This window comes from Pseudorca crassidens, chromosome 3 (genome assembly GCF_039906515.1).
Source record: "Pseudorca crassidens isolate mPseCra1 chromosome 3, mPseCra1.hap1, whole genome shotgun sequence".
Lineage (NCBI taxonomy): Eukaryota > Metazoa > Chordata > Mammalia > Artiodactyla > Delphinidae > Pseudorca > Pseudorca crassidens.
In genome coordinates this window covers 137,852,583-137,878,743 of record NC_090298.1, presented here as the reverse complement: position 1 = coordinate 137,878,743, position 26,161 = coordinate 137,852,583, and the positions used below count along the sequence as shown (strand labels likewise).

The 26,161-nt window shown below is 42.9% G+C and overlaps 1 protein-coding gene across 4 annotated transcripts in view; it reads left to right on the top strand.

The window, feature by feature from the left end:
• The first annotated feature begins 8,357 nt into the window (after positions 1 to 8,357).
• The window catches only part of RNF130 (ring finger protein 130), a 140,715-nt gene continuing 122,911 nt past the window's right edge, over positions 8,358 to 26,161 (top strand). The window contains exon 1 of one of the 4 annotated variants that reach the window (XM_067732624.1): positions 8,358 to 9,043. In XM_067732624.1, coding sequence (XP_067588725.1) covers positions 8,524 to 9,043 — 520 coding nt within the window. In that variant the 5' untranslated portion in view covers positions 8,358 to 8,523. The remainder of the gene's footprint in view (positions 9,044 to 26,161) is intronic. The other 3 variants (XM_067732622.1, XM_067732623.1, XM_067732621.1) reach the window with 3 other exon arrangements.

The following is a 26,161-nucleotide window of genomic DNA, read 5'->3' as shown; positions in this document are numbered from 1 at the left end:
TTTCCGCTAGATTTCCTTCTCAAGTGAGTCAATTTAGGTCAGTGTTTCTGTTACTTGCAGCCTGAAACGTCCAAATGGACCCCTCCCAGCCTGAGCCACTCTTAGACATGTTCCAGGAGCCACCTGATCCCAAGTTGGTGCTGGAGAACCTTCTGACTCTGAGCCCAGGACAACAGCAAGCCTGCCTCTGGTCACAGGTTGGGACTCCAAGTGCATCTGTTATTGTCCCTACCTAGATCTATGTCCCATATGCTTGTGAGTGCATCCTTGGGAAACCACTGTGTTTTTTTTCCACACCAATAACCAATTCCTCAACTCTCCAGACACCAGCCAATTCTGACAACAACTGGGTGTCCCATAATCTAATTCAATCCTGACACTAACTACTTGGAGTTAACATCAGACTCCACAGGTTAAGGGCTCAGTCTCACAAGACTGTCCCCACTTCAGATGCCAGTTGCAAGTATCAGATCCCCAGGTAATCCTCACTTCTGTCCAGCTCCCCAGGTGTTTCCCCACACACACACACACACACATGTTCCATATTTGATAGAATGACTCATAGGATTCAGTAAAATACTAATTATTACTAGTTCATTATAAAGGATACAACTCATGGGCTTCCCTGGTGGCACAGTGGTTAAGAATCCACCTGCCAATGCAGGGGACACGGGTTTGAGCCCTGGTCCGGGAAGATCCCACATGCTGCAGAGCAACTAAGCCCGTGCGCCACAACTACTGAGCCTGCGCTCTAGAGCCTGCAAGCCATAACTACTGAGCCCACGTGCTACAACTACTGAAGCCCACGTGCCTAGAGCCCATGCTCCGCCACAAGAGAAATCACCACAATGAGAAGCCTGTGCACTGCACCAAAGAGTAGCCCCCACTCAATGCAACTGGAGAAAGCCCACGTGCGGCAACGAAGACCCAATGCAGCGAAAAATAAATAAATAAAATAAATAAATGAAAGGATACAACTCAGGAAAAGCCAAATGGAAGAAATGGGGACAAGATATGGGGAAGGAGGGTGTGTGGAGTTTCCATGCCCTCTCTGGGCATGCCACCCTTCCAGCACCTCAAATGTGTTCACCAACCTGAGAACTCTTCAAACTCTGTTGTTTAGTAGTTTTATGGAGCTTCTAATACACAGGCATGATTGATGAAATGGTTGGCCATTGGTGATTAACTCAGTCTCCTCACTGGAGATTGGGGGGTGGGGCTAAGTGTTCCAACCCTCTAATCATGCCTTGGTCTTTCTGGTAACGAGCCCCTATGCCTGAAGCTATCTAGGGGCTCCCAGCCACCTCATCTCCTTAGCATACAGAAGATACTCTATCACTCTGTAGATGCCATGGTTTTAGGGGCTGCATGACAGGAACCAGGGGCAAATATCAAATACTTATTTTTTACTGTACCACAGGCTCCATTCTCAGTCCATGGGGTTGTGTTGAAGGGACTCCATGTCTGCCTCCAGGAGTGCCCATGGGGTAAGGTTTGGCCAGTCAGAGCATTTATCCACTTGGTCACAATGGCTATCTCAGTGATGAACTCATGAAATAAGACAAACCAATGAGACTCAGAATACAGAATGGAAAATCCATTGAGAAAGAAAAGAATTTTCTGTCCTGCTATGCCCTTCTGGGATTCTGAAAGAACAGAATGCTCCCCCTGGACCTGCTGGAGGTCATCTTGTACCCATATGGGGAGAGCCCACCTGAGAATGAATGAAGGCAACCAAAAAGAGAGCAAGGCTGAGAGTGGGTCAGAGGAAGCCCAGCTCTGATGATATCATTTGACCTCTTAGATTCACTTGTGCCTGAGCTTAGACCATGCCCAGACTTTTCATAAGTGACCAAATAAAATTTCCTCAATAATGAGCTGGATTTCTGGTATCTGCAACTAAAATGGCCCCAATTAGTACATACCACCCCATGCCTACAGGGCCACCAGGCTGTTGTGGGGTCTGCCCCAACTGCCCTCTTCACTCATACCCCAAAATCCTCACTCCTTCTTCATTCTTAGAGTTGGGTCCCCTCAGTCAGGAGGCCTAATTTAAGAATCTTCTAAAATGAGCGGGACAGGTGACATTTGCCTTCAGGATGTCAAGACATCCAGAGGCCAGGCATAGAGTTTTTCTGCACTCCCACTTTCTCTATATCAGTGAGGACTGCTTTCAGATACAAATAATGGGAAATCTTCCACACAGTGGTTTAAAAAAGAAGCACAAAAGAATACAGAAGGACCCAGGCTCCTTCACCCTCCCTTCTCCACCACCCTTAGTGTGTGGTTTCCATCCTCATGATCCCATGTGGGCAGGAGAAAGGGTAAGATGTGGCAGCAGCAGACCTTCCCTCCCAAGACACTAGCCAGAAATGCATCTTGGTTGGAATGTGCCCTGAGGGAGGGGATCTTTATTTGCTTATGTATTCCAAGTTCTTAGAACTGCTGCTCAGTCAAAATGAGCTTAATGAAGGAGTGAATAGATGAATGGATGGATGGATGCCGTACAGGAAAACTGAGTTTTTACCTCCTATAGCCTCTACAGTGGAGTCAGGCAAGAGAGGAGGGGCTGGAATGGCCACTGAATGATACCTCACAGCACCTGCCACCCATTCCCCAAGTTGGCATGCGGTCTCCTGGCTCTCCCCATGGCCCTTCATCCTCCACAGGTAGGATCTCTTTTCATACATCTGAGCAGGTCTGGATACCCCCACCCCAAACTTTCTTAGGAGATTCTCACCCACCAGGGGGCATATGCTTCACTGGGAGATGTGTTCTCCACGTTTTGGTAACGTCTCCTAGGGCAAAAATGATTGGCAGGAAGGAGATCCAACTGTGACTGCAGCCTGGGTAACAAGCTGCTCCCCCCTGCCTTCAGTAACAACATTAAACCAAACTGGCACAATTTTTGAGTAAGGACTAATAGGAATATTGCCTGCATTCATACCTGATGTGCTGCAATAATGTGAGATTTATCTTCAGCGAAGATGCACACAGTCAATAGACCAAATTTATGTCTATTTTTGCTCCAAGGGCTGGGGACAGAATCGTTCAATGTATGGAGAGTATTAGGCCTGTGAAGGAGAATTTGACTGAGGGTCACTGGGAGCCACCGCCCCCCCAATTCTGCCAGCCCAACACTGTACAATCTCCCTACCCTTGGCTCCACAATCCCACTACTTCTAATAGGTTCTAATAGGTTCTTCAGTGGTCTCTTGATGGGTCATCAGAGATAGCTTTTTTATAATTGCAAAAGGAACACAACATTTTGAAAATAGAAAAAAAATGTAAAGTAAAAACAATTACCTTCTTGGCCTTATTCACACATGTGAACTTATTTTACAGAGTGATAACCAGAGATTTATTTTGTATTCTGTGTCTACGCTCAACAGTACATCATAAGCATTCTTCACATTGCTACAACTTGTTCAATATATTAATAGCTGCATAATCATCCTCAAATTTGTTGTACCATAATTTGCTTAACAAGTAAATGAGCTTATTTCCAACGTTTTGCCCATATAGCTAATGCTGCAATAAACATCTTTGTGCACATAGTTTTATTTTTCTTGTGTTCCACATTGTTTTAAAAGCAGCATGAAGCCTGGTGTCAGCTCTGGACTGGCAGTTTGCTTTGCAGTAATCCCCAGGTGAAAGAAAAGCTTCTGGGACTTTAATATTAGTCTTGAAGCGGATCACAAATAAATGGAAGCAGCACGGCCTCCCAGCTGGATGACAGGTCTGAAGAGAAAGATTCGAAACCCCACTTCTACTTCTGGAAGAAACCAGCGGCATTCACCTGGCAGGAAGTAGGATCAAGCAACCTGTGTGGTTTTCCTGCAGCAGACAGAGCTGCCCTTGTCTCCTGTGCCACCGGGCTATGTCAGCTCTGGGGGCTATTTCTCCTCCACTGATGTTCCCTTGGCAGGCTGACAGTCAAGGTGCCCTGAGTTACTAGGATCAAGGTGTAGGCACCTGACTCAAACTAGACCAGTCAGATGCTTTCTTCCTGAAGGGATGCAACGGTGACTTAGCCCAACAGCTGTGCCCTGATGAAGCCACCCCTCTGTTCCCACTGCTCAGACTCCCAGAGTCGGCTGGGTGTTGTCCTTTCTGAGACTGACCCTGCTACCTTGCCTTCACCAGACAGCTTTCCAAAAGAGTCTCTTTCTGTACACATCTCTCCAGCCTGTGAACAGAGGGTCCTTCCAGATACAGCCAGGACCCCTGGCAAGGGGCCCTAGGGATCCCAGGGGCCACCACCCCAGGTCAGCCTGAGGACCAGCAGTCAGACATGAGGGCTGGTCTGCCCAGGCTAGCTCAGCCCAGCTGGCGTCTCCTCTCTCAGTCATTCGTCACTCTGACCAAATAAATCTTGACAAAGGACGAGGTGATGCCTTCAATCCTGCTAAAAGGTTCCCACCCCAGCAGCCTGTGCCCACTCAGCATCAGCCCCAGGCCCCACCCGAACTCCTGGAGGAGCCTCTGGCTTCCTGGCCTGGGCCAAGTACCAGGAAATCCAGGCATCTTCTGAATCCTGAGCCTGGCACCAACCTGCAGGACTGAAATGAGTGAGGGTCCTAGAGCTGGCCAAGACTGGTCTCCACCCCAGGGACACCACCTCATTAGCTGGGACAAGTTCACTGGGCAAAAATCTCACTTCTCTGAGCTTCAGTCTCCTCATCTGAAGAATGGGCATACAATCCCTATGTTTGAGAGTCCTCAGGAGAATTAAATTCTGGACTCAGGACCTTTACAGGTTCCAGATCTGAGCCGTTTTGTCTCTCATCACTCCTCTGTCTACAGGGATTTTCATAGCATCACCCAATCCAACGCCAGGCCCACTCTCATGGAGGTGGCCTATGAGCCCAGGGCTCAGAGGACCGCCAGTGTGGCAGGTCCTCACTCCCCACGTCCCGCCATTACTTCCCTGACACCACCCCACCAGGAAAGGGAGGGAAGGCTGCCACTTCCTTCGTCTAGTGGTCCTTTTGGAGGTGAGAAGACCCTGGGTCACTTCCATTTTTTGAGGTTCTTGGTATATTAAAAATGAGGAAATTTACAGTAACTGTGGTATAACTTAAGTGTCCACACAAAAAAGTATGAAAAAAATAGTATTCATATTATTGACAAGACAATGGCAGAAAATGCAGTATATTTTCTGGTGAACTCTAAACAGTATATCTGGGGTAGGACACAAGCTCAAATTTGCAGGACGGCCATCTACTTCTTATGATCTGCTGGAGCTGGGCCTGTGACCTCAAAGTCTGAATTTCTAGAAAAAGACATAACCAAACCCAATGCAGAAACTTCATTTGATCCCATTCAAAGAAAACATGGGGGCCAGGGGGGATTTTTAGACGTTTAGGAACCTTTGAATAGGGTAAGATATGGATTATTTTACAGAATTGCTATTCATTGTTTTGGTCATGGTAATATAGAAGAACAGCCCAAAGGGTCATAAAATGGTTCAGGAAAACAATTTTAAAATAAAAGCGATAGGTAAAGCAACCAAATGTTAACACTGGCTGAACCCAAGTGATGAGGTACAGGGCTTCATTGTGCCATCCTCCAACTTTTTCTTATACTTGAAGTTTTTAGTTAGGAAAGATTAAGAGTTTTGGATTACCAGTACAAATGTATTTTACATTTTTCTAAATAAAATGCTGTTACCTTGTGCCCCTGCTTGCAGTGGGGCTCCCGGTGCCTGCGTGTACAGGATACTGACCAGCCTGAGGGTCTATCCGTTCGGGACAGTCTGTTCTGGGTAATGGCTGTGGGAGGGCAGTACTGCAGTCCTCACCCAGGCAGCCACTCAAACCCTCACAAGTCCCTGTGCCTCCAGTAGCAAGTCAGAGGGAAATGGGGTGACTGCAGCAGCTATAGCTTCCAGGCACCCATCATCTGATTTGTAGCTCTCAGGACTATAGAGAGAGAGGTCATTAGTATCACTTCACAGAGGGAAATTGACCTCAGAGGGAACATGAGCTTGCAGAGGTCACACAGTTGACATGTAGCCAAGCAGGGATTTGAACCAGTGGCATTCTGGTACACCACTCACAATAGTCGAAAGGTTGAAGCAATCCAAGTGTCCATTGACAGACTGATAAACAAAGTATGGTATATACATACAATGGAATATTATTAATCCTTAAAAAGGAAAGATTCAGACACATGCTACATGACTGAGCCTGAAGGACATTATGCTAAGTGAAATAAGCTAGTGACAGAAGGACGTATACTGTATGATTCCACTTATATGAGTGGAATAGTGAAATTGGTAGAAACAGAAAATAGAATGGTGGTCCCAGGGGCTGGGGGGAGGGAAAAGTTATTGTTTAATGGGTACAGAGCTATCAGTTTTACAAGATGAGAAGAGACTGGAGGCGCATGGTGATGACAGTTGCATAATAATGTCAGTGTATTTGAGGGCTTCCCTGGTGGCGCAGTGGTTGAGAGTCCGCCTGCGGATGCAGGGGACACGGGTTCGTGCCCCGGTCTGGGAAGATCCCACATGCCGCGGAGCGGCTGGGCCCGTGAGCCATGGCCGCTGAGCCTGTGCGTCTGGAGCCTGTGCCCTGCAACGGGAGAGGCCACAACAGTGAGAGGCCCGTGTACCGCAAAAAAACAAATAATAATAATAATGTCAGTGTATTTGATATCACTGAACTGTGCACTTAAAATGGTTATGACGATAAATTTTATGTTAGGTGTATTTTACCACAATTTTTTTAAAGGTAGCTTTGTATCACTACTTATAAATGAAAAATCTCTTGACCTAATGGAAAGGTCTCCATAAAATTAAAGACTATTACACTCCAAACGCAGGTTGTTGTTAACATTGCTCTAGATGCTGGTGCCTGCTGAAGCTGTGTACGAAGACCTCATCCCACTTTGTTTGAAGGGAGATCATGTTAAAAGCACTTTAGATCCAACTTTCTCCTTGACAAATTCAGAAGGGCCAAAAGAGAGCTTGAAAGGACCTGCTTTCTCCCCAACTGACTTAACAGGGTGGCGTCTGTGGGTCTCTGTAATTGTTTCTTATGCCAGGGGGCAGGAGCACCCCACACTCTGAAACACCCTTGTAAGGACAAGGTAGTAGGGGGCATGAGCTTTTCAAGCAGGGGCAGGCCACAGCACGTTAAGTAATAGGAGCAGAGTAAGAAGATCCCACCACAAAGAGCCCTACCATGTAGGCCCGAAGAGGCCCAGGACTGTTTGGAAAGGGAATTCCTAGGTCTCAGGTGCCTGAGCAGAGGTACCTTGGTTCCAAGGACTCCTTGCCCTGTGAGAGGGGTCCAGCTGTGAGAGGGCCAGAGCAGATCCCTCTTTCAGTACAGGGCCTAGGATGGTGGCCTGGTTACTTCCTGTATGCAAGTAAATAAAACGCAGTCTCAGGACAGGACATGGACTAGACAAACAAAGGTAGTGGGGACGGAAGGGAAGGAATTGGAGGGAGAAATTGTTAAGAATGTCGATAAGAAGGCACCAGTGGACATCTGATGTGTTGGCCTGCACTACATCCATACCCTTTCCCTGGAAACTGCGCCTCAGCTTTCCTTCGGGATGCTGCCTCTCTCTGGGATTCTCAGTACAGTTGGTTGAGCAAGGATGACTTCCACCCCCTTTCCACTATAGGAGGCAGGAGATCCAGTCCTGGCTCGTCAGAAGATGCCATCCTTCCTCCCTGCTTCATGGCAATGATGAGTATGCTGCCCAATATCATATAAGCTCCTGAATTCAGCTACACCCAAATCTAGACTCACCCTTCCCTTTCATTTATGCTTTAGAAGGGTGCACAGCTTAACTGATACGGTGTGTGTGTGTGTGTGTGTGTGTGTGTGTGTGTGTATAGGGTAGCGTGTGTGCTGGGGGGTCTGGGGTGGGGGGAAAGTCTCACCACAGTCTCCACCTTGTCCAAGGGACTCTGGAGGTTTCATCTAGTCTGTAGGGGTCCTTCCTAATAACTCAGATGTCCTTAAAGATCCGGGCCTAGTGAGCCCTTGTACTCTTATTTGCACAGAAGCATCCTCCCTGTGATGCCAATTATATGACTTGGAGTTGACCAGTTGAAATGTGTAATCCCATTGACATTTAATCTTTAAATTAATTTTAAAGTTTTAGCTCTTTTTCTTTTGTAACCTCATCTCAAACTCTTCCAGAGGCCCTTGGAAAGCACCCGGGCTCTAGATCCTAGGCGCATCACGCCTGACGTATAAACACGTCCGAGCTCGGGTTAAGAAAGCGCCGGGGCCTCCTAGGGCCCTCGTGCAGGCGGCCGGGAGCGGACAGGCCCTCGCACGCATGCGCGTGGAGGCGGGGCTGAGCCCCAAGCCTGCGCCGTGCCACCCGGCTGACAGTGGGCGGGGCGGTGGCGAGCGCGCGCCTGAGGCAGCAGCTCGGCGACCGGGACTTTGTGTCCCAGAGACCCTTCTTCGGGCGCATCTCCCACCTCTGTCGTGTCCTTGCGAGGCGCCCCCACTCGGCGGGACCGGCCCCGGGGAATGGAGAGGGCCCGCCCCCATGGCCCTGGAGGGACCCGGAGGAGACTATCGCGCGCGGGCTGACCCGTCGTCCTCGCCGAAGGGGCCCATGGGCGCGTCCCCGCGGGCGAGCCGCGGACGTGAGGGCGGCGAGCAGCAGGGCCGCGGCACCGAGGAGGGCCGTGCTCGTGCCCGGCCCTGCACCGGCCGCGCGCGTGCGCTCCCGGAGCCACGGCGGCCGCACCCGCGCCGCCTCTCGGCGCCGGCCCGGGAGCCCGGTCCGAGAGCAGCGGCGGCGGCAGCCGGAGGGACGATGAGCGGTGCGGCGCGGGCGGGCCCGGCCCGGCTCGCCGCGCTCGCGCTGCTGACCTGCAGCCTGTGGCCGGCGCGGGCAGACAACGCGAGCCAGGAGTACTACACGGCGCTCATCAACGTGACGGTGCAGGAGCCCGGCCGCGGCGCCCCGCTCACATTCCGCATCGACCGCGGGCGCTACGGGCTCGACTCGCCCAAGGCCGAGGTCCGCGGTCAGGTGCTGGCGCCGCTGCCCATCCACGGAGGTGAGTGCCTGGCAGCGGAGAGAGAAGCCGTGGCGAAGCGGCGGGCGATGGTCCCCGGTCCCTGGCCCCGCGGGAGCCGCAGCCTGGGCGCGGGGGCGGCGGGCGCGGCGCCCCAACCCCGGCCCGGATGGTCGCGCAGCTCGGCGGGCGGCCCCAGGGTCGAGGTTCCCGTCGTGTGCACCCCCGCCTGCTCACTCCTGGGATGAGGCTTCAGACGCGTTGTTGGGTTCTTCTTTTGAGAAAGACTTAGAACGTTCCTTTTTGGTTTAGTTAGCTTGTTTACAGGAAGGCATTGAACTGCGAGTTTGCAGGGACAGCTCAGACAAAGGAGGTGGTGGAAGAGCGCAAAACTAGTTCATGATGGATGAGGTCTTAACCTGTATTTTGGAATCCGCAGGTTCGTTCCCGAAATCACAGACTTAGCGCTGCATTGAATCTCAAAGGATGAGGCCCTTTTCTAATGTAGAGGCGTGCCGTTTTTCTTAAGAGGCAAGTGAGAGGAGGGTGGAGGAGAAAAATGGGCATCTTCTCTGTTGCTTTTGGCTGTTATTCTGCCCCACCAGCTTTACTGTAATTTGACGCCTGAAAATCATACGTTATAAAGAATCCAATACCAATTGGAACCTGTAGCCAAGTCTTCAGGTCACGGGAGTCTACCAAAGGGGAAATAGGTAAAATTTTCGAGAGTTGTCTCTGAAGCGTTTGGCTTAACCTTACGTCTTCCTATTATCATAGGCTCTGTTTAATTATTTGGTATAAAGCATATATTTGTATAAATTTCTGGCCATGTTTTAAAGGAAACTTTTCCCACACTGTGGAGTATGATTTTGTTTTTTGGCCCACAGCAAACTTTTTGGGAAAATGCCTACTATTCTTCTCAACCTCCACCCACTCTCACCCTGAGAATGCTGAGAGGGGACTCTTTTTTAAGCTGCTGTTCATGTTAACATGACCTAAACTAGGCAACCTAAATAAGGTAATGGTGTTTGGTTTTATACTCTAAAATATTAAAACATCATGTGCCTTCTGAGATCTGTATTTGGATGCTAACGTGCTAAGCTGTTTTCTTCTTTGAGGCAATCTAGCTGAGGAAGAAGAATCAGGTAAGGCTTTGACTGTAGCCTGTCCCCAGTTTACACCTGCCTTTTAAAAGTTCATTTTTACACCAGTAATCAAGTGTTAGGGTACACTTCTCATCTCCACTTTGTTAAAAAAAGGCAGTTAGGGTCCCACCTTGCCCACAGAAACAACTTTGGCCTTTGGTTCGTTCAGTAAATATTTGCCTGCTTGTTCTGTGCCAGTCACTGTGGTTGGGACACATAATGTTGCCAAACTATGGCACTGACAATGGTAGTCTATTTTCTGGTGCTGAGATCTGTGAGGGTCACGTGGAAGGGGAGGAAGAGGAAGAGAGAGAGGCAAACTGTTCTAGAGCAAGAGCTGGCCCTGTGCAGTATTTTGAAATCTGTGGTTTGCTTTGGGGCTTGATTCCCCCAGGCACCCCAAATACATGATCCTCATTTTAGATACTTACCTCATAAGTGATCCATGTTCTGAAACTACTTGTTGCTTGCCCATCACCCCAAACAAAAGCTCCATCTTTAAGAAAACTTGTTTTAGGTGTTTGGAGAGAAAGGTATTGGGCACTGATGTGTGGGTAAAGGTTAGTCCTATTCCCCTGTCAACGAGGTGGTAGCATTAAAGGATTAAAGGTTCTGAGTCGTGCTGTACATAAACTGTGTGACACTGGGAAAGTACTTTGTGACTCTAAGAAAGTAATTCGGCCTTTTAGCCTCAGTTTCATCTGCAAAGTGGAATGGTGAAATGTTTACACCATAAGGTTATTGAGAAGTTTAAATGATTCCTGCATTCTTTCAAGAGGAGATTTGTTAACCTAAATGAATCTCTAAATTGGTGGAGTTTAAACACGGCATCAATGTGAATACATTGGAGCAGTGTGTGGAAACTGAGTCTGCAGTCAGTTCCCCTGAGTGTCTGTCTTCTCTTCCTGTCCTCTGTTCTCTAGAGGCTCAATTTGTATCTGCACAGCATGAGATTGCTCCATGTTTTCTCATGGTGTTGGTGGGATCCTGCAGGTTTGGGTCTGGCTTTGTACTAAGGGGTCTGCACACATAGGGTTTTTCAATCCAGCAAATACTAATTGAAAACCTACTGGTACCAGCCACCATCCAAGGCACTGGGGCAGAGGGAGGGGCCACAGCAGTGAACAAAACAAATCTCTCTCCTCTTCCTGAATCTCACAAGTCTAGTGGCGGTTTTTATGTCAGTTTACCTGTAAATTGTTTCTAAACCGATGGATTAACATGAAATCTAAGACATTTTTGTGCTTTTGCAGCAGGAATTTAGGATGTATTTTATTTTTGTTTTTTTTTTGTTTCTTGGTTTTTTTGGCTGCACCATGCACTTGCAGGATCTTTAGTTCCCTGACCAGGGATTTGCAGAGTCCCAACCACTGGACTGCCAGGGAAGTCCCAGGAATGTATTTGAAAAACAAGAATTGTGGTAGAAATCTCTTAAAACTTTTCCTGTTTAAGAAAATGGCTTATGTCAATTATACCTCAAATAAAAAAAGAAAGAAAACGGTTTAAAATTTGAGTAATATTTGGGTATTTCACATTATGATATTCTTGATTTAGTGAGTCTCAAATTTTTGTATTTTTAGAAAAAATTATGCATTCCTTCTGACTCTTAAGCTCTTATAATTTGATTCTTAACATGTTTATTGAAGATTTACTGTGTGTTGACACTGAACAAAGTGATGTTCAAATTACAAAAAACAGTTATGAGACAGAATTCCTGGCAAAAAAAAACAGCTGTGGTCAATAGATGGGAAATTAATGAAAATTCATTTTGAGGACAAATGTTTGGGAGAAATGAACATAAAGACAAAATAACTTTACAGTTTTCCTAGAGCTTAACATGATGACTCATTTTAAATCTATGACTTGGTTTGTGAAAGTAAAAACCTTTCTTGTTATTTTGCATTGTTTCTATTGATTAGGCATGTATGAATTACTGAGCAAGATTTATTTGTCCTATATCTTTAAAGGGCAAATTGGCTATTTTTTCCTTAGATGCTTTAGTATTTTAAAAGTACATTTTGGAAACTTTAAACTTTATAAAATATTTCATAAACAAGTGTTGTACTTTGAAAATATATTCTTTATCATTAAATAGATGTAAATGGAGATTCATTTGTTTGGTGACAACAAATTTCATATTTTAACTGATAAAGAATTCATTTTTAGAAATGGACTTTTGAAAGAACACACCTTATATTTATGTACAGATCGTGGTTCATGGTTGCTTTCTTACTACTTAAAGGGTGAGCTTAGATCTAGAAACAAATGTAAACTAGCTAGCATTTACTGTGCAGTGGACATTGTAAATGTGCTTTATGTGTGTGCACACTAACTTTTTGTTTGACCCTAGCGTGGGGGTTGGAAGAGGAGAAGGCCCTGTTGTTGATGATGTCATTTTGTATGCAGATGTGCTGGTGGGAAGAATTTGGTAATGGCCACTTAGCCTAGGAATGTTCAGGATTGGATGTTACAGCCTTGGAGAGCAATTTTACCAAATAATAAACTTTTTTTGGCCATCTTGCTGACTGTAGGGATACAATAACATTTTTTTAAAAATCTTAGATTCTTATGTTTTATGTGATTCTGTTGGAAGAATCCATTAAGCCTGAATTTGATTTTTAAAATTCTGAGAGTAAAGGCGATTAATGTGGAAACAAGATCTTGGATGAAAAGGGCCATGTGATGTTCAGTTTCATAATGGCAAAGGCAGGGGCTACTGGATATAGTTAGAGATTTCAAAATATTCAGAGAAAAAGTAAGTGTGATCCTAGAAGCAGAGATCCTGAAAGGAAGGAGAATTCAGGAGATGGAGGCTCTAAAAACCAGATTTTGATATAAATTAGATGACCAAGCAATATATGATAAATTATATTTGTGTTGAAATTTAGAATTTAACAATTTAGAAAATGTTTTTACATACTGTATTTTTCCTTTGCTTTTGGATGATTCATTAGCATATAAATATTTGAATATATATATTTAAACATTTGACCTCCCCACCAAATATCCATCCTGCTGCCATCCCATTTCTCTGTTTCTCTTTATGGCAAAGTGTTGTCTATACTTGTTGCCTTCAATTTTTCCTCCTGTTATTCTTCACATTGTGAAGTTCTTTGATTGTTGTGCCAGTGATTTTGATAAAGACATGACATATTTAACTGAAATATTGGACTACAGGATCCTTAGGATCTCAGTATATGGAATGGTGGGCTGAAACTAAGAAAAAAGTTAATAGGAATGAATATGTAGTCTTGATTTGGGTAAAAAAAAAATTAGCTGCAGGGAAGGGAGTTGAGGGGAGATGAGGCTTAGAGCTGCATGTCACAGGACAAAGCCTGCTCACTGACGAGCTCATTCTAATCTTGCATGCATTTGAGCATCTGGATCCTGGGTGGCACTGGTCGCACTTCGTTATAGGCCAAGCACACCTTTAGTTCATGTTCAATTCTGACTATGAGTTTTAAGAGATGAACAAACTACAGAGCATTGTTTTGAATATTACAAAAGGGAAATCCTTCATTTGAAGGAACGTTCGATTAGATGGCTTCCAGGATTCCCTCCATCTTGAACAAAGTGTGACTGTAAAGTAATAAGACAAATCTTGTTAAACAAACCTGCCGGAATAAACCCATTAAGGATACTGTTTTTTTCACATCAGTCACATGGGTGTGTATGTGTGCATATATATACATACATACTGTACAACAATGAAAACAAATTTAAACACTTAGAATTTGTTTTGTGAGATTATCTTTTTGATTGAACAATTTGAAAAATACATGCAATATACCAAATCTTTGTCTTTTCTGGATAGATTTTAATTTTGACAATTGAAAATTATTTTTGATGCAGTTTTTTAACGTGCTTGTGAACTCTTTCTTTAGATAATTCTCAAAGAAGTCTGGTAGTGTTTTGGACCATGTCCACATCACTGGGATGCATGGATAGTCCTCACAGCTGGTTCTTTTATGTATAGCAACCTTGACTTATTTACAAAATGAAATTAAGTTGTCAGGATCATCAACATTTGTTTGTTTTATCATCTTAGAGTATTTTATGCACTAGGCATTCATTTTTTTCCGTAAAGCATAGTAAGTGTAGATTTCTTTACTGCTGGAAGCAATTTTGAGTGAAATAAAGGGAACCCTTCAAATGTCAAATGAAGTAAATTAAAAAGTCCTTGATAAGCACCTACACTGTGCTTGTGTTATACAGGTTCTGTGGTGTGTGCAAAAGACATAGTATGTAATTGTACCTGAGAGAACTTGGTTTTCTTGTTGAGATCAGTCTTGTCTGGATGGCACAAACAGGACATGCCATTGTAGAAGGTGGTGCAAGCTGTCTGCAAACTCCAGCCAGGGGGCCAGCCACCTGTTATTGTAAACAGAGCTTATTGGAACACAGCCATGCCCATTCACTCACATGTCTGTGGTTACTTTCAAGGTACACCGGCAGAGTTGAGCAGTTATTACAGGAGCCTGTATGGCTTCCAAGCCTAAACTACTTATTCTCTGGCCCTTTAAGAAAACTTTTGACAACCCACAATCCCTGTTCTAAAGGTTCGTTTATACCTTAGTTTTTCCCATTAAAACTATTTTATGGATTTATGGGTGAGAATTTGATTACTCAGTTGTCCCAAACTGTGAGCTCTTGGAAATTAGGGACAGTGTCTTCTTTGTTTCAGCCAAACACCTAGGACTGTGCCTGTCACTAGCAAGCCACTGTAATATGTGATTGCATTTAATCCTGTGGTGCTTGGTCTGGTAGTGAAACTGATAGCAGGCATTGCTGGAAGCTGTATGGTGGGATGGGGGATGGTGGGGTGTTGATGGACAGAATATACTGTAGGGCCTCTGTTATTATGCTAGATCGTAAATGGTACAAAGATCAGAGAAATGAAAAATTATTTGGACTTGCAGTCTAGAGAAGTTCCATTGAAAATGTGGAAGTTGAAGTCAAACTTGATTAGTTCTGCTTCCAGCCATAATGGAGTAACAGACACCAGGTTTATCTTGCCACCTAAAGTGACTGGGAAACCTGACAAAGTTGTTTTAGAAATAGGTCAAAAAACAGCACAAGACAGTGATCCCTGAGAGAAAGGAAATAAACAACGGAGCTCTGTGACCGCCTCAGTTTACCTCCTGGAGAGTTTCCAAGCTGCAGCACAGGGAGGGGGGGACCCAGAAAGAATCTGGTGGTCTCCCCGAGTTGATGAGACAGAGTTCAGAGCTCAGGGAGGCAAAGGCAGCTTGAATGTGTGAGGAGGTCAAGTATAGGAGAGGAGGGAGCTGCACAGAGAGCAAGCTCTGGAAAGCTGCAAGGGGGTACCCTCAAGCCTTTGGTTGAGTACTGATCTGCACGTTTTATGGAGAACTGTTAAAACTTAGCAGGTGGAAGAATTGTTGGAGTTCGCACAAGGCTGGGAATAGTTCATATTCTCACTAATCAGAGTAGAAAGACCTGATGCACAAGGCATGGAGTGAGGCCAAATTAGCCCTGGAGAAAGCCTGTTCTGGACCCACCTACCAAAGCTTAGAAGCAGACCTTAAAAGGATCAGATTTATTCGAAGTAACTAATCCTGAACAAACCCCAATAATATTTAAAGGAATACAGTAAAATCCAGCTCCCCAAAACATGAAATCCAAGACTAGCATCCAATCAAAAATTAGCAGACAAGCTAAGAAATAGAAAAACATGACCCATAACCAGAGAGGAAACAGGCAGTAGAAACAGTCCCAGAACAGTCCCAGAAATGGGGCAAATGATGGAATTGCAGATTCCATCTGCAGATTCCATCTGCAATAACATCCAAGGATGTTAACACAGCTATAACAAATATACTCAGTTTGTTCAGGGAGGTAAAAGAAAACTTGAACATAATAAGGAGAGAAATGGATCTAAAAAAGACCCACATCAAACTTCTAGCAGTAAACTCAAACCTGAAAAAGTACAGGATTTATATTGACAGAGGAAGGAGTATACTGAGAGGATGGTATTTCCTGCTTTGGTGTTCTCTCTTTATCCCAGGCAGTGATATAGTTAATATATATTGGGTAACTACTGTGTACCAAGAATGGTGCCAAATACTGTACATGGATTATCATTTAATACTTGTAACAGCTCTCGGTAGTACTATATCCTCATTCTGTGGGTGGGAATTTAAGGCACTCCAGTCTCGCACTTAGTGGGTTTTTTTCTTTATAGCACTTAACATGGTTGGAAATTATATATCTATCTTGTCTGTTTCTGAAGGCAGAGATCCTGTCTCAGTGTCCACTCTTGCATACTCAGTGCTTAGTGTTGAGCCTGGAACATAGGAGGGTGGCACTGGTAATTAGTGTTGGACGAATTAAAGCGAGTGAGGTAATCCACCAGCTGAATCTTGTGGTGATTCAGTAGAGTTTGGACTTGATGTAGGTCTGTCTGACTGCAGAGCTTATACTTTAACCACATCTTGTATCGCTTCCCAAGTGGGTTTAATAAATTATGATATATCTATTTAGTGGAATGTTACATAGCCATTAAAGGGGATCATTGTGAAAGCTGGCTGTATCCTACAAAAGTAAATGCATAGTGATTGAACTGTGACTGTGTTAAATATGCTTACAGTGGACAGGGACTCAAAGTAATATGCAAAGATTAAAATGGTTGTGTTATGTTGATTGGATTGTGGGTGACATTTCTCATTTTCTTTTCTCTCTCATTTTTTTGAAATTATTTTTAATATAAAACCTTCTCCATAGGGGGAAAGTCATACTCTCTAAAGTGAACAAGTATGTGTCTAAGGTTGGTATTTTTTTTAAGTTTATTCCCTAGCTTCAAGAAGAACTGAATGAATTCCAAGCAGTGGTTAGAATGAGTAGAAAACTGGAAGACACTAGAAATAACTGAAGAGGGCATGTTTTTCACCAATAAGAAAAGAGGAACTCTCATGTTTTTCACCAATAAGAAAAGAGGAACTCTAAGACCAAGTGTTCTTGTCTTAACAGGAATCAAGCTAAAATGTGTCATCGTTTTGAGCAGTTAGTAAATCCTAGAAAGGGACAGGACTTGGCTTTTGTATGATATTTTTATCATGATGATATTAATGCTTTTATTGGTTTTGTTGGCTTTCACTGTTTAAGATCAATCTGTAGTTAAAGCATGAAGACTTAACTATGGGTAATCTCCACTTTTTGAAAGTTCGCTTTACACTTTGCTTTTACAAAAGACCTACATTAGTACCTTTTTTTTTTTTTTTTTTTTTCTTGTGGTATGCGGGCCTCTCACCGTTGTGGCCTCTCCCGTTGCGGAGCACAGGCTCCGGACGTGCAGGTTCAGCGGCCATGGCTCACGGGCCTAGCCGCTCCATGGCATGTGGGATCTTCCCGGACCGGGTCACGAACCCGTGTCCCCTGCATCGGCAGGCGGACTCTCAACCACTGTGCCACCAGGGAAGCCCTAGTACCTATTTTTGATTTCCTCTTCAGAAATCTGAAGAGGATTTTCGCTTTTAATGGAAAAAAGGCAAGAAGCGAAAATAGCATTCAGCATTTGTTTTGTAGCCTGACAAGCCAGTGTAGAGACAGCTGCACCCAGAGCAGTGAGAGCGGCCCCGCCAAGCTCCTGCCCCGGAACGACACTCAGCATCTTAACATTGAGCTGCCGTAGCTGTGAACCGTGTCTGTGAGCATCTGTGCTCTATCTTGATTTATTTTGTGGGTCCGTTAGCAAGATGTGTCCTGCAGTAATTGCTTCTTCTCTTTTTGCCATTTTGGCTTACAAAAGGTTTCACAGGAATGCTCGACTTTTGTGTAGCAGAGAAACCTGTATAATTGCAGACCAGAAAGGAAATGTTATCAACCTTAAGAGTATACAATTATAAATAGATGACAAAGCTGGAGAAATAGAAGAGAGAAAGGAGATATTAGGGACAGGTGAGGGCCAGTATCTTCATCTCATCTCACAGGTGAGGATTCAAGAGATAGTCTGTAATTGCAGAAACTAGAAATGTTTAACTGCAGTGGAAAATAATGAAATAATAAAATCAGAAGAGAGGGAAGATGGAGAAGTGTTAAGTGAGCAGAATCCTAATTTGTGACATCGTAAATCCACACACAATGTCTAAAGTTGAGAAACCAGGAAATAATGGCTGTAAGCCTTTTTAGAACTAGTGGAAGGTGACCACCGGAAGAACTAAAAAAGAGCTAGTTAAAAGTGGTTGCCTCTGGCGACTGGGGGTGATGGGGTGAATGGGGCTGATGCACTTTGCTGTATGCCATTGGGTGAATTTGTCTTTTTTTAATCCATGTACACAGTATGATTCCCACTCTTTCCCCTGTGTGCACTGCAAATGAATTCTGCCCCCTATTTTTTTTTCTTTGAAGAAGCTCCCTGTTTTCCCAACATCTGAGCTCCTCTCCATTCATCTTCTCCATGCTTTCTGTCACCCAAGCAGCTGAATGTTGCTGGAGAAAAATCTTAGAACCCAACTGACTGAGGTTTGAGATCATAAAACTTAAGCAAAAATAAATGGGCACTTAACAATATCCAGTAATCCAAAAATATTTTCTTGTAAAGAAATAAGAGAACTCTTTGTGACAACAATTTTTTCCTCTCTCCACATGCCTCCTGCGACAGCTTCCTGTATCTTTACTTTTAGCCTAATCTTCTCCTCTGAGCTCTGGATTCGTATATTCAACTGCCTACTTGGTATCTTTAACTTAAATTTCTCAGAGACACCTCCAGATTGATAAGCTTCAAATGGAGCTTTTGATATATATCTATTTTTTGCCTTCCAGTCTGCTACCACTGTTCCCCAGTCTTCTCCATCTCAGTAAATGACATTGCTGTCCGCTCTTGTTATTTAAACAAATTTCATCCTGGCTTCTTTTCCTCACATTCCACATCTGATCCATCCTCCACAGTTTACCTTCAGGGTGTATCATATCTATCTATTGCTTGCCATTTTCACTCCTGCCATCTTGGTACAGGCAGCAACCATCTCTTACCCTTTTTTGGTCTTTCTGCTTTTTCTCTTAACTTCCATCAGTCTTTTCTCCCTGGTAGCCACAGTGATCTTGAAGCTTCACCCAGTCATGTCACTCCTTGCTTAAACTACCCTTCAGTGGTTTCTTATTGTCCTTAGAATGGAAATCTGAACTCGTTACTGTGGTATACAAGGCACTTGCTGCTTGGTCTGGCTCCAGCCTTTCCTTCCCTCAGGCCATTCATCTCACCCTTGCTCACCATGCTGAAGCTACCTGTATTCTGATATTCTTTCGTTCCTAGGGCTTCTGAGTTTTCTTTACAATGTGTACCTTCTTGCTGGCATCCCACTCACCTCTACCTCCTACTCTCCCACACAGTGTTTGCTGTATTAGTAGAGCTTTATGGTTCTTTGATACTGTATAATGGCCAGTTAAAAGGGCCATGGAGATGGAGACATGGGGAAGGAATTTTAGAATCTGAGAACTTAACAGTCATCAGTGATCATCAAGTCTAACCACCCATCTGAGGCCTCAGCATTACTATCCAATGGTTTTACAGCTCAAGCTTGAACAAATGAGTGACAGAAATCTACCACATTCATCTCTGGAAAACAGAATGTTAGAAAGTCTTTTTTTCTTTTGGAGGAAAAAAAGGCAGTTCAAAAATTTGTAGACAGTAGTTAATTTCCTTGTCTGACTCAAGTCCTCTAACCCTTAGACTTCATATTCCTATTTCTATTGACCATTCTTAAGAATATGGTATTGTAAACCATAGAAAGCAATATTCCACTTAAAGGATGCAGTGAGTTGAATAGTGTCCTACAAAACTTCATGTCCACCTGGAAGCTCAGAATGTGATCTTATTTGGAAATAGGATCTTTGCAGATGTAAGTAGTTAAGGATCAAGATAAGATCATACTAGTTTAGGGTGGAGCCTAAATCCAGTGACTGGTGTACTTATAAGGAGAAGAGAGGATACAGAGAGACAATGGGAAGATAGAGGTAGACAGAGATAGGAGTTACGCTGCCATCACCAGGGAGTGCCAAGGATTGCTGGCAACCACCAGAGGCTTCGGAGAGAGACATGGGACTATTTCTCCCTTGGAGCCTCCAGAAGGAGCCAGCCCTGCCAACACCTTCACTTTGACTTCTGGCCTGAACTGTGAGACAATAAATTTATGTTGTTTTAAGCCACCAGGTTTGTAGTCATTTGTTATGGCGGCCCAAAGAGAAAAGCATAATTGAACAGTATTGCAACTTGGTTTCACCAATGCAGAAAAGAGTAGAATGCTTTTTTTCCATCATTCTGAACACCTGCCTAGAGTCATGTAGGTTCTTTTGGTAGCCCTGATCACTGACTCATACTGAGATTACTGCTGATTAGACCTTCTAGGTCTTTTTCATGGAGGCTGCCCTAAGCCAAGTGATTTTACCTTTACGGGGTTCAGCCTGTTCATTCAGCCTTTCAGGATACTTTTTGAATCCTGATTTTTCATCCAGTCTTTACTCTTTTTAGCAGCTTTGTGTCACCCGTGAAGGTGATGAGCATACTTCCTGTGTCTTCATGTAGGTCAGTGGTTCTTAACCTTCTGGGATTATGGATTCCTATTAAGACTTTAATGAAAGCTGTGGACCTTTCTGATGAAAAATACTTATTTGTGTATATGTACACAGAGTTTTCAATAAAGTTCAAGAGGTTCAGATGCCTGTTGAGGCCTCAAGTGGTCCACGGACCCAAAGTTAAGAACGCTGCTCTAAGTTATTGATAAAAGTATCGGAAGAGTGTGAATGAACAGACCCTTGTAGTGTGTTTCTAAAAACCTTCTAAGATGGTTGACATTATTCCATTAATCAGCACTTCTGGGGGAGTGGGGAGGGCATTTAACCATTTTCTAATTTACTTTATTGACTTTGCATGTAGTACATATTTCTTTGTCTTATGATATCATAAAAGACATAATCAAGTTCTTTGATGGAAAAAAACAAATATATTGTATTTACTTTGTTTCTGATTTGCTAGGAAGGAGAAGAAGTGCATTTTTATGGCTTAATAGTATGTTATTTTCCTATTGCCACTGTAATCAATTACCTCAAACCAGGTGGATTAAAAGAACACAAATTTATTATCCTACAGTTTTGGAAGTGAGAAGTCCTAAATGGGTTTCACTGGGCTAAAATCAAGGTGTTGGGCAAGACTGTATTCCTTCTGGATGGTCTGAGGGAGAATCCATTTCCTTGTTTTTTCCAGCTTCTAGAGACTGCCTGTATTCATTGGCTCATGGCCCCTTCCTCTATCTTCAAAATCAGCAGTGAGGCATCTTCAGAGCTTTCTGTGACTCTGATTTCCTACCTCTCTTCCACATTTAAGACCCTGTGATTACATTGGGCCCACCCACATAGTCCAAGGTAATCTCTTTATTTTAAAGTCAACTGATTACCAACCTTAATTCCCTCTTGTCATGTTACCTAACATATTCACAGGTCCCAGGGATTAGGATGGAGACATTGGGAGGATTGGGAGGAGGGCATTATTCTGTCTCCCACACATTGTGAACCTGTGCAAGCACCCCATGATTATAGCTTCCTCTTCTAAGTGTCTACAAATTATTCCTTGAATAATTATTTCTGAAATTTTTCTAGCGATTAATAGTACCCTAACTAGCCCATAATCTACACAGTCCATCTTTATCAGTTTATAAATATTGGAGTGCTATTTACACAGGTTAGTTTTCTAATGTCTCTCTTTTATGATTGCTCAAAGATCATTGTCAATGATGCAGTTTCTCATTTGCATGTTGTCACCAGACTATAATTCATCTGGATCAGAAATCCTAAACTCATGTGGGACAGCTCTTCAAATACTCATTCAGCAAATAATTATTAAACACGTGTACGGCAGGCAGGACAAGAAGTTCCTTCATGCTGTCTGGTGGCTGTCTAGTGGAAGAAGCAAGGTGAGTCAGCCCCTGTGTATTGTCTAGTGGTGAAAACAAACATTAAACAGATAATAACACAAGTAATAATTTAATAATAATTCTTGGGGAAAGTATCAGGATGCTGAGAGAGCATAAATGAGAGAACTAACCCAGTCTAGGATGCTCAGGGCAGGCTTCTCGGAAGAAACGATGTTTAAGCTGAGGCTAAAGCAGGAGCAGATATTAAACTAAAAGGGGCACAGAAAGGAAGACCATTTCAGGCCAGGAAAATATATGAAGACCAAAGGTACAAAGAAACCCTTGGTGTGCTTGAGAAACTGAAAGGAGTTGAGAGTAAGGGGAAGAGTGGTATACAGCAGAGGTGAAAAGGTGGGTCAGTACTTTCTAGGCTGTGTTAGGATTTTGGACTTTATCCCAAGAGGAGTAGAAAATTACTGAAGGGTTGATTGGTTCGTTTGTTCGTTTAATTTTTAATTATGGTAAAATACATGTAACATGAAGTTTACCATCTTAACCATTTTAGATGTACAGTTCAGTAGTGTTGACTAGATTCACGTTGTTGTGGAACCAATCTCCAGAAGTCTTTTCATCTTGCAAAACGGAAACCCTATACCCATTAAGCTATGCCTTTCCTTCTCCCCCCAGCCCCTGGCAGCCACCCTTCTACTTTCTGTCTCTATGAATTTGACTACTCTAGAAACCTCATATAAATGGAGTCATACAGTATTTGTCTGCTATAACATACACAGAAAAATACACCATCATAAGTCCACAGCTTGATGAATTACTACAGCGACCACATTGACGTCACTCTGAACCTTGTCAAGAAATAGAGCATTATGAGCTCCACAGAGCTCCCTGGGAGTCCCCTTTCAATCACTACTTCTCCCTTGCTCCCTCCCCAAAAGTAAATACTGTCCTGACTTTGAACACTAGAGATTATGCCTGCTTTTTAACTTATATACATAGAATCATGGTATGTATTCTTTTTCATCTTGTGATTAGTTTCTTTTGCTCACATCATACTGGTGAAATAAATTCATGTCATTGCATATAGCAATAGTTTTGTCAGTGATCCAGTGCATGAATATATCACATTTTACCTATTCTGCTGTTGAAGGACATGTGGGTTGCCTGTTTTTTGACTGTTACAAGTAATGCTGTCATAAACATGGTGTACATGTCTTCTGTTACATAAAATATATAACATTTTATTGGAGGTATGCTTAGGGAGTGGAATTATTCTCTCCCTCTCAATTTTCTTTCAAGCCTGGTATGTCCACAACAGTTCATCATCTTTCCTCCAAAAATCTGTTTCTCCTCCAACGTTTGCTGTTTCAGTCAACACCACCTTCTACCCAGTGTGTTATGCCAGAAACTAGGACATCATCTTTAGACCCCAACCCCCTCATATCTAATTAATTACCAAGTCCTGTTGATCCAAATTCCTGAATATCTCTAAAATGTATCTATTTCTCTCCACATCCATTGCAACCTTCTCTAATCTCTTACCTAGACTGTGGCCTCCTAACTGGCTTCCCTGTGTCTACTGGTGCCCTCTCTAACCCATTCCCTGTAGTACTGGGTCACAGACTTTTTTGGTTGTGCGTGTACATTTATCCCCAATATATGTATTATACTTAGAAATGTTAAACCACACTATTGGTCTTCTTTGACATAGTACCTTAAAGCCTAACACTTAGGTTAATAGCTAATAACAGCTGTAATAAGTGTATTTCTAATAGTGTTTCATGATCATTTCTAATTTGGGGGCTTTCTTTTACAAATCTGATTAGTTGGGTTTTTTAAAACCTTTTATGGTAACTAAAAAGAGGTTGTACAAGAGTAGAAATGTCAGCTCTTCCAATTTATTTTTGCTTTATTTTGTAGGGATGTTTTTAAGGCATTGTCCATTTAATGAGGGACATTTAGTTAAAAGTAGATGGTATCATGTATAAATCCATGTAACTGAGTATATATGCTATTTTGCAATAAACTGAAAAAACACATGTGTGAGGGAGTCACTGACATCCGCTTTACATTTGTGGGATCACTCTTCATTCAGGATACCTCAGATACCATATGAGATACACAACCATCTGCCATGGATTGAGAAAGGCAGCCTGTGTTAATCCATAATTAAATGTCATTAAACCTTTGTTTCTCATTTATTATTACAGAGTGATTTTTTTTAAAGTTGAGTAAATTTAGAAAGGTCACTAGATACAAGATCAATAAAAACACACACACAGTCAGTTGTACTTCTGTATGCCAGAACAAACAATTAGAAAATATATTTTTAATATCATTTAAAATGTCATTGGCCTTGAAAACTACAAAATACTGTCACAAGAAATTCCAGAAGACCTAAGTAAATGGAAAGACATCCCATGTTCATGAATCTAAAGACTTAATACTGTTATAGTGACAGCACTCCCCCAAACTGACCTACAGATTCAATAACCCTAAGAAAATACCAGCTGGCTTTTTGCAGAAATTGGCCAGCAAAATGTATGTGGATGTAGAATTGTCAAAACAATCTTGCAAAAGAAAAACAAAATTAGAGGGCTACATTTCCTGATTTCAAAACTTACAAGTCACTGTGGACTGGCATAGACATATAGATCAATGGCATAGAACTGAGAACCAGAAATAAACCCTTAATTTATGATCAATTGATTTTTGACAAAGGTGCCAACACAATTGAGTGAGGAAAAGAACAGTCTTTTCAACAGAGGGTGCTGGGACAACTGGATAGCCAAGAAGACTGAGAAGGAGAAGGAAGAGACCAAAGAAATATATATTGTCTTAAAAGTTAAGTGGTTTGCTACCTCTGACACTGCTGAGGAGGATGGCATGCTGAGGACTGGGAAGTAGTCTTTGCATTTGATGATGTAAAGCAAAGTGACTAGAAATTTGGAAGAAAGCAACTATAACATTTTTAAGTTTGCAAACACCAGGGCAAAGAAAGCTGGGTAATTATAAATTATTTTAATGGAATGAGAGATTACTTGAAGAAACCAGCATGAATGCACAAGCTATGAACAGCAGTTTTACTGAACTGGGAGACCTATCCTAAGAATATATTTGCTTTCTTATGAACTCAACCCATTTCCAGGGTGCTTTAGCCTTGCTCTGGTCGTCTTAGTTCTCAGGTTGTTCTCCTTTACAGGGAAACAAGCAGAAAAGTTTTTGAGAAATGTTTTCATCCATTGTTTTGTTGGCCCTGAGCGGTGGACCTATTTCTTTCCTATTCTTCTTGCTCAGAAAAAACTTAAATCTTTTGGGAAGGGATTGAGAGAAGCCCCTTTGCTTGTTCCTGTCATTATCGGCAACTTTCAACTCTTTCTGGGCTTTTTAGTTTTGGGGAGAATTTTTATAAGTCTATATTGTCATCCTGCATTGGCCTTTACTTTGTACGAGTCTTCCTTAAAGTTGAATTTATCTTGTGCATTCTTGCTGGCTTCTTCATTTCCTTTCTCATCAAGATGATTTGTAATTACCCAGCTTTTTTGCCCTGGGTTTTGCGTACTGTAAAATGATAGGTTGCTTTCTTCCAAGTTACTAGTCACTTCACAGTCTGGGTATATGTTATGTTCTGGGTAGCATTTTCCTCTGGTTACCCCTAGCAATTATCCTTTGGGAGACAAAATGAACAGTAAAGCAGATCAGGAACTTGTTAGACATCCTGCTTTTAGCTAAATGAGATTTCTGCAGTTTTGTAGATGACTGGAACCCCTATCAGTACTCTATCTTGTCTGCCAGTTTTGTGATCTGTAAAGAACTTTTGTATTTACTCCATTTGGCCAGTTGACCTTGGTATATTGCCCCCGTCAAAGTCTCATTTCTATCTCTCAGACATATTCTGAATTCTTCTTTTCACTTAAATTTTCTTGAAGGATGAACATTGTCTTGATGTAAAATAACTGCTTTTCCTTTTTTCCTCCGAATAGTAGGTTCTTAGGTAAAGTATTCTTTTCTATTATTATCGGCCAATCTTGAGACCCACTTCAACAAATCTCATTGGTTATTTTGTATATTTAGGATAAACTTTAAATATTTTTCTCATTACTTACATTTATTGGTTTACAAACATCTCAGATTATGAA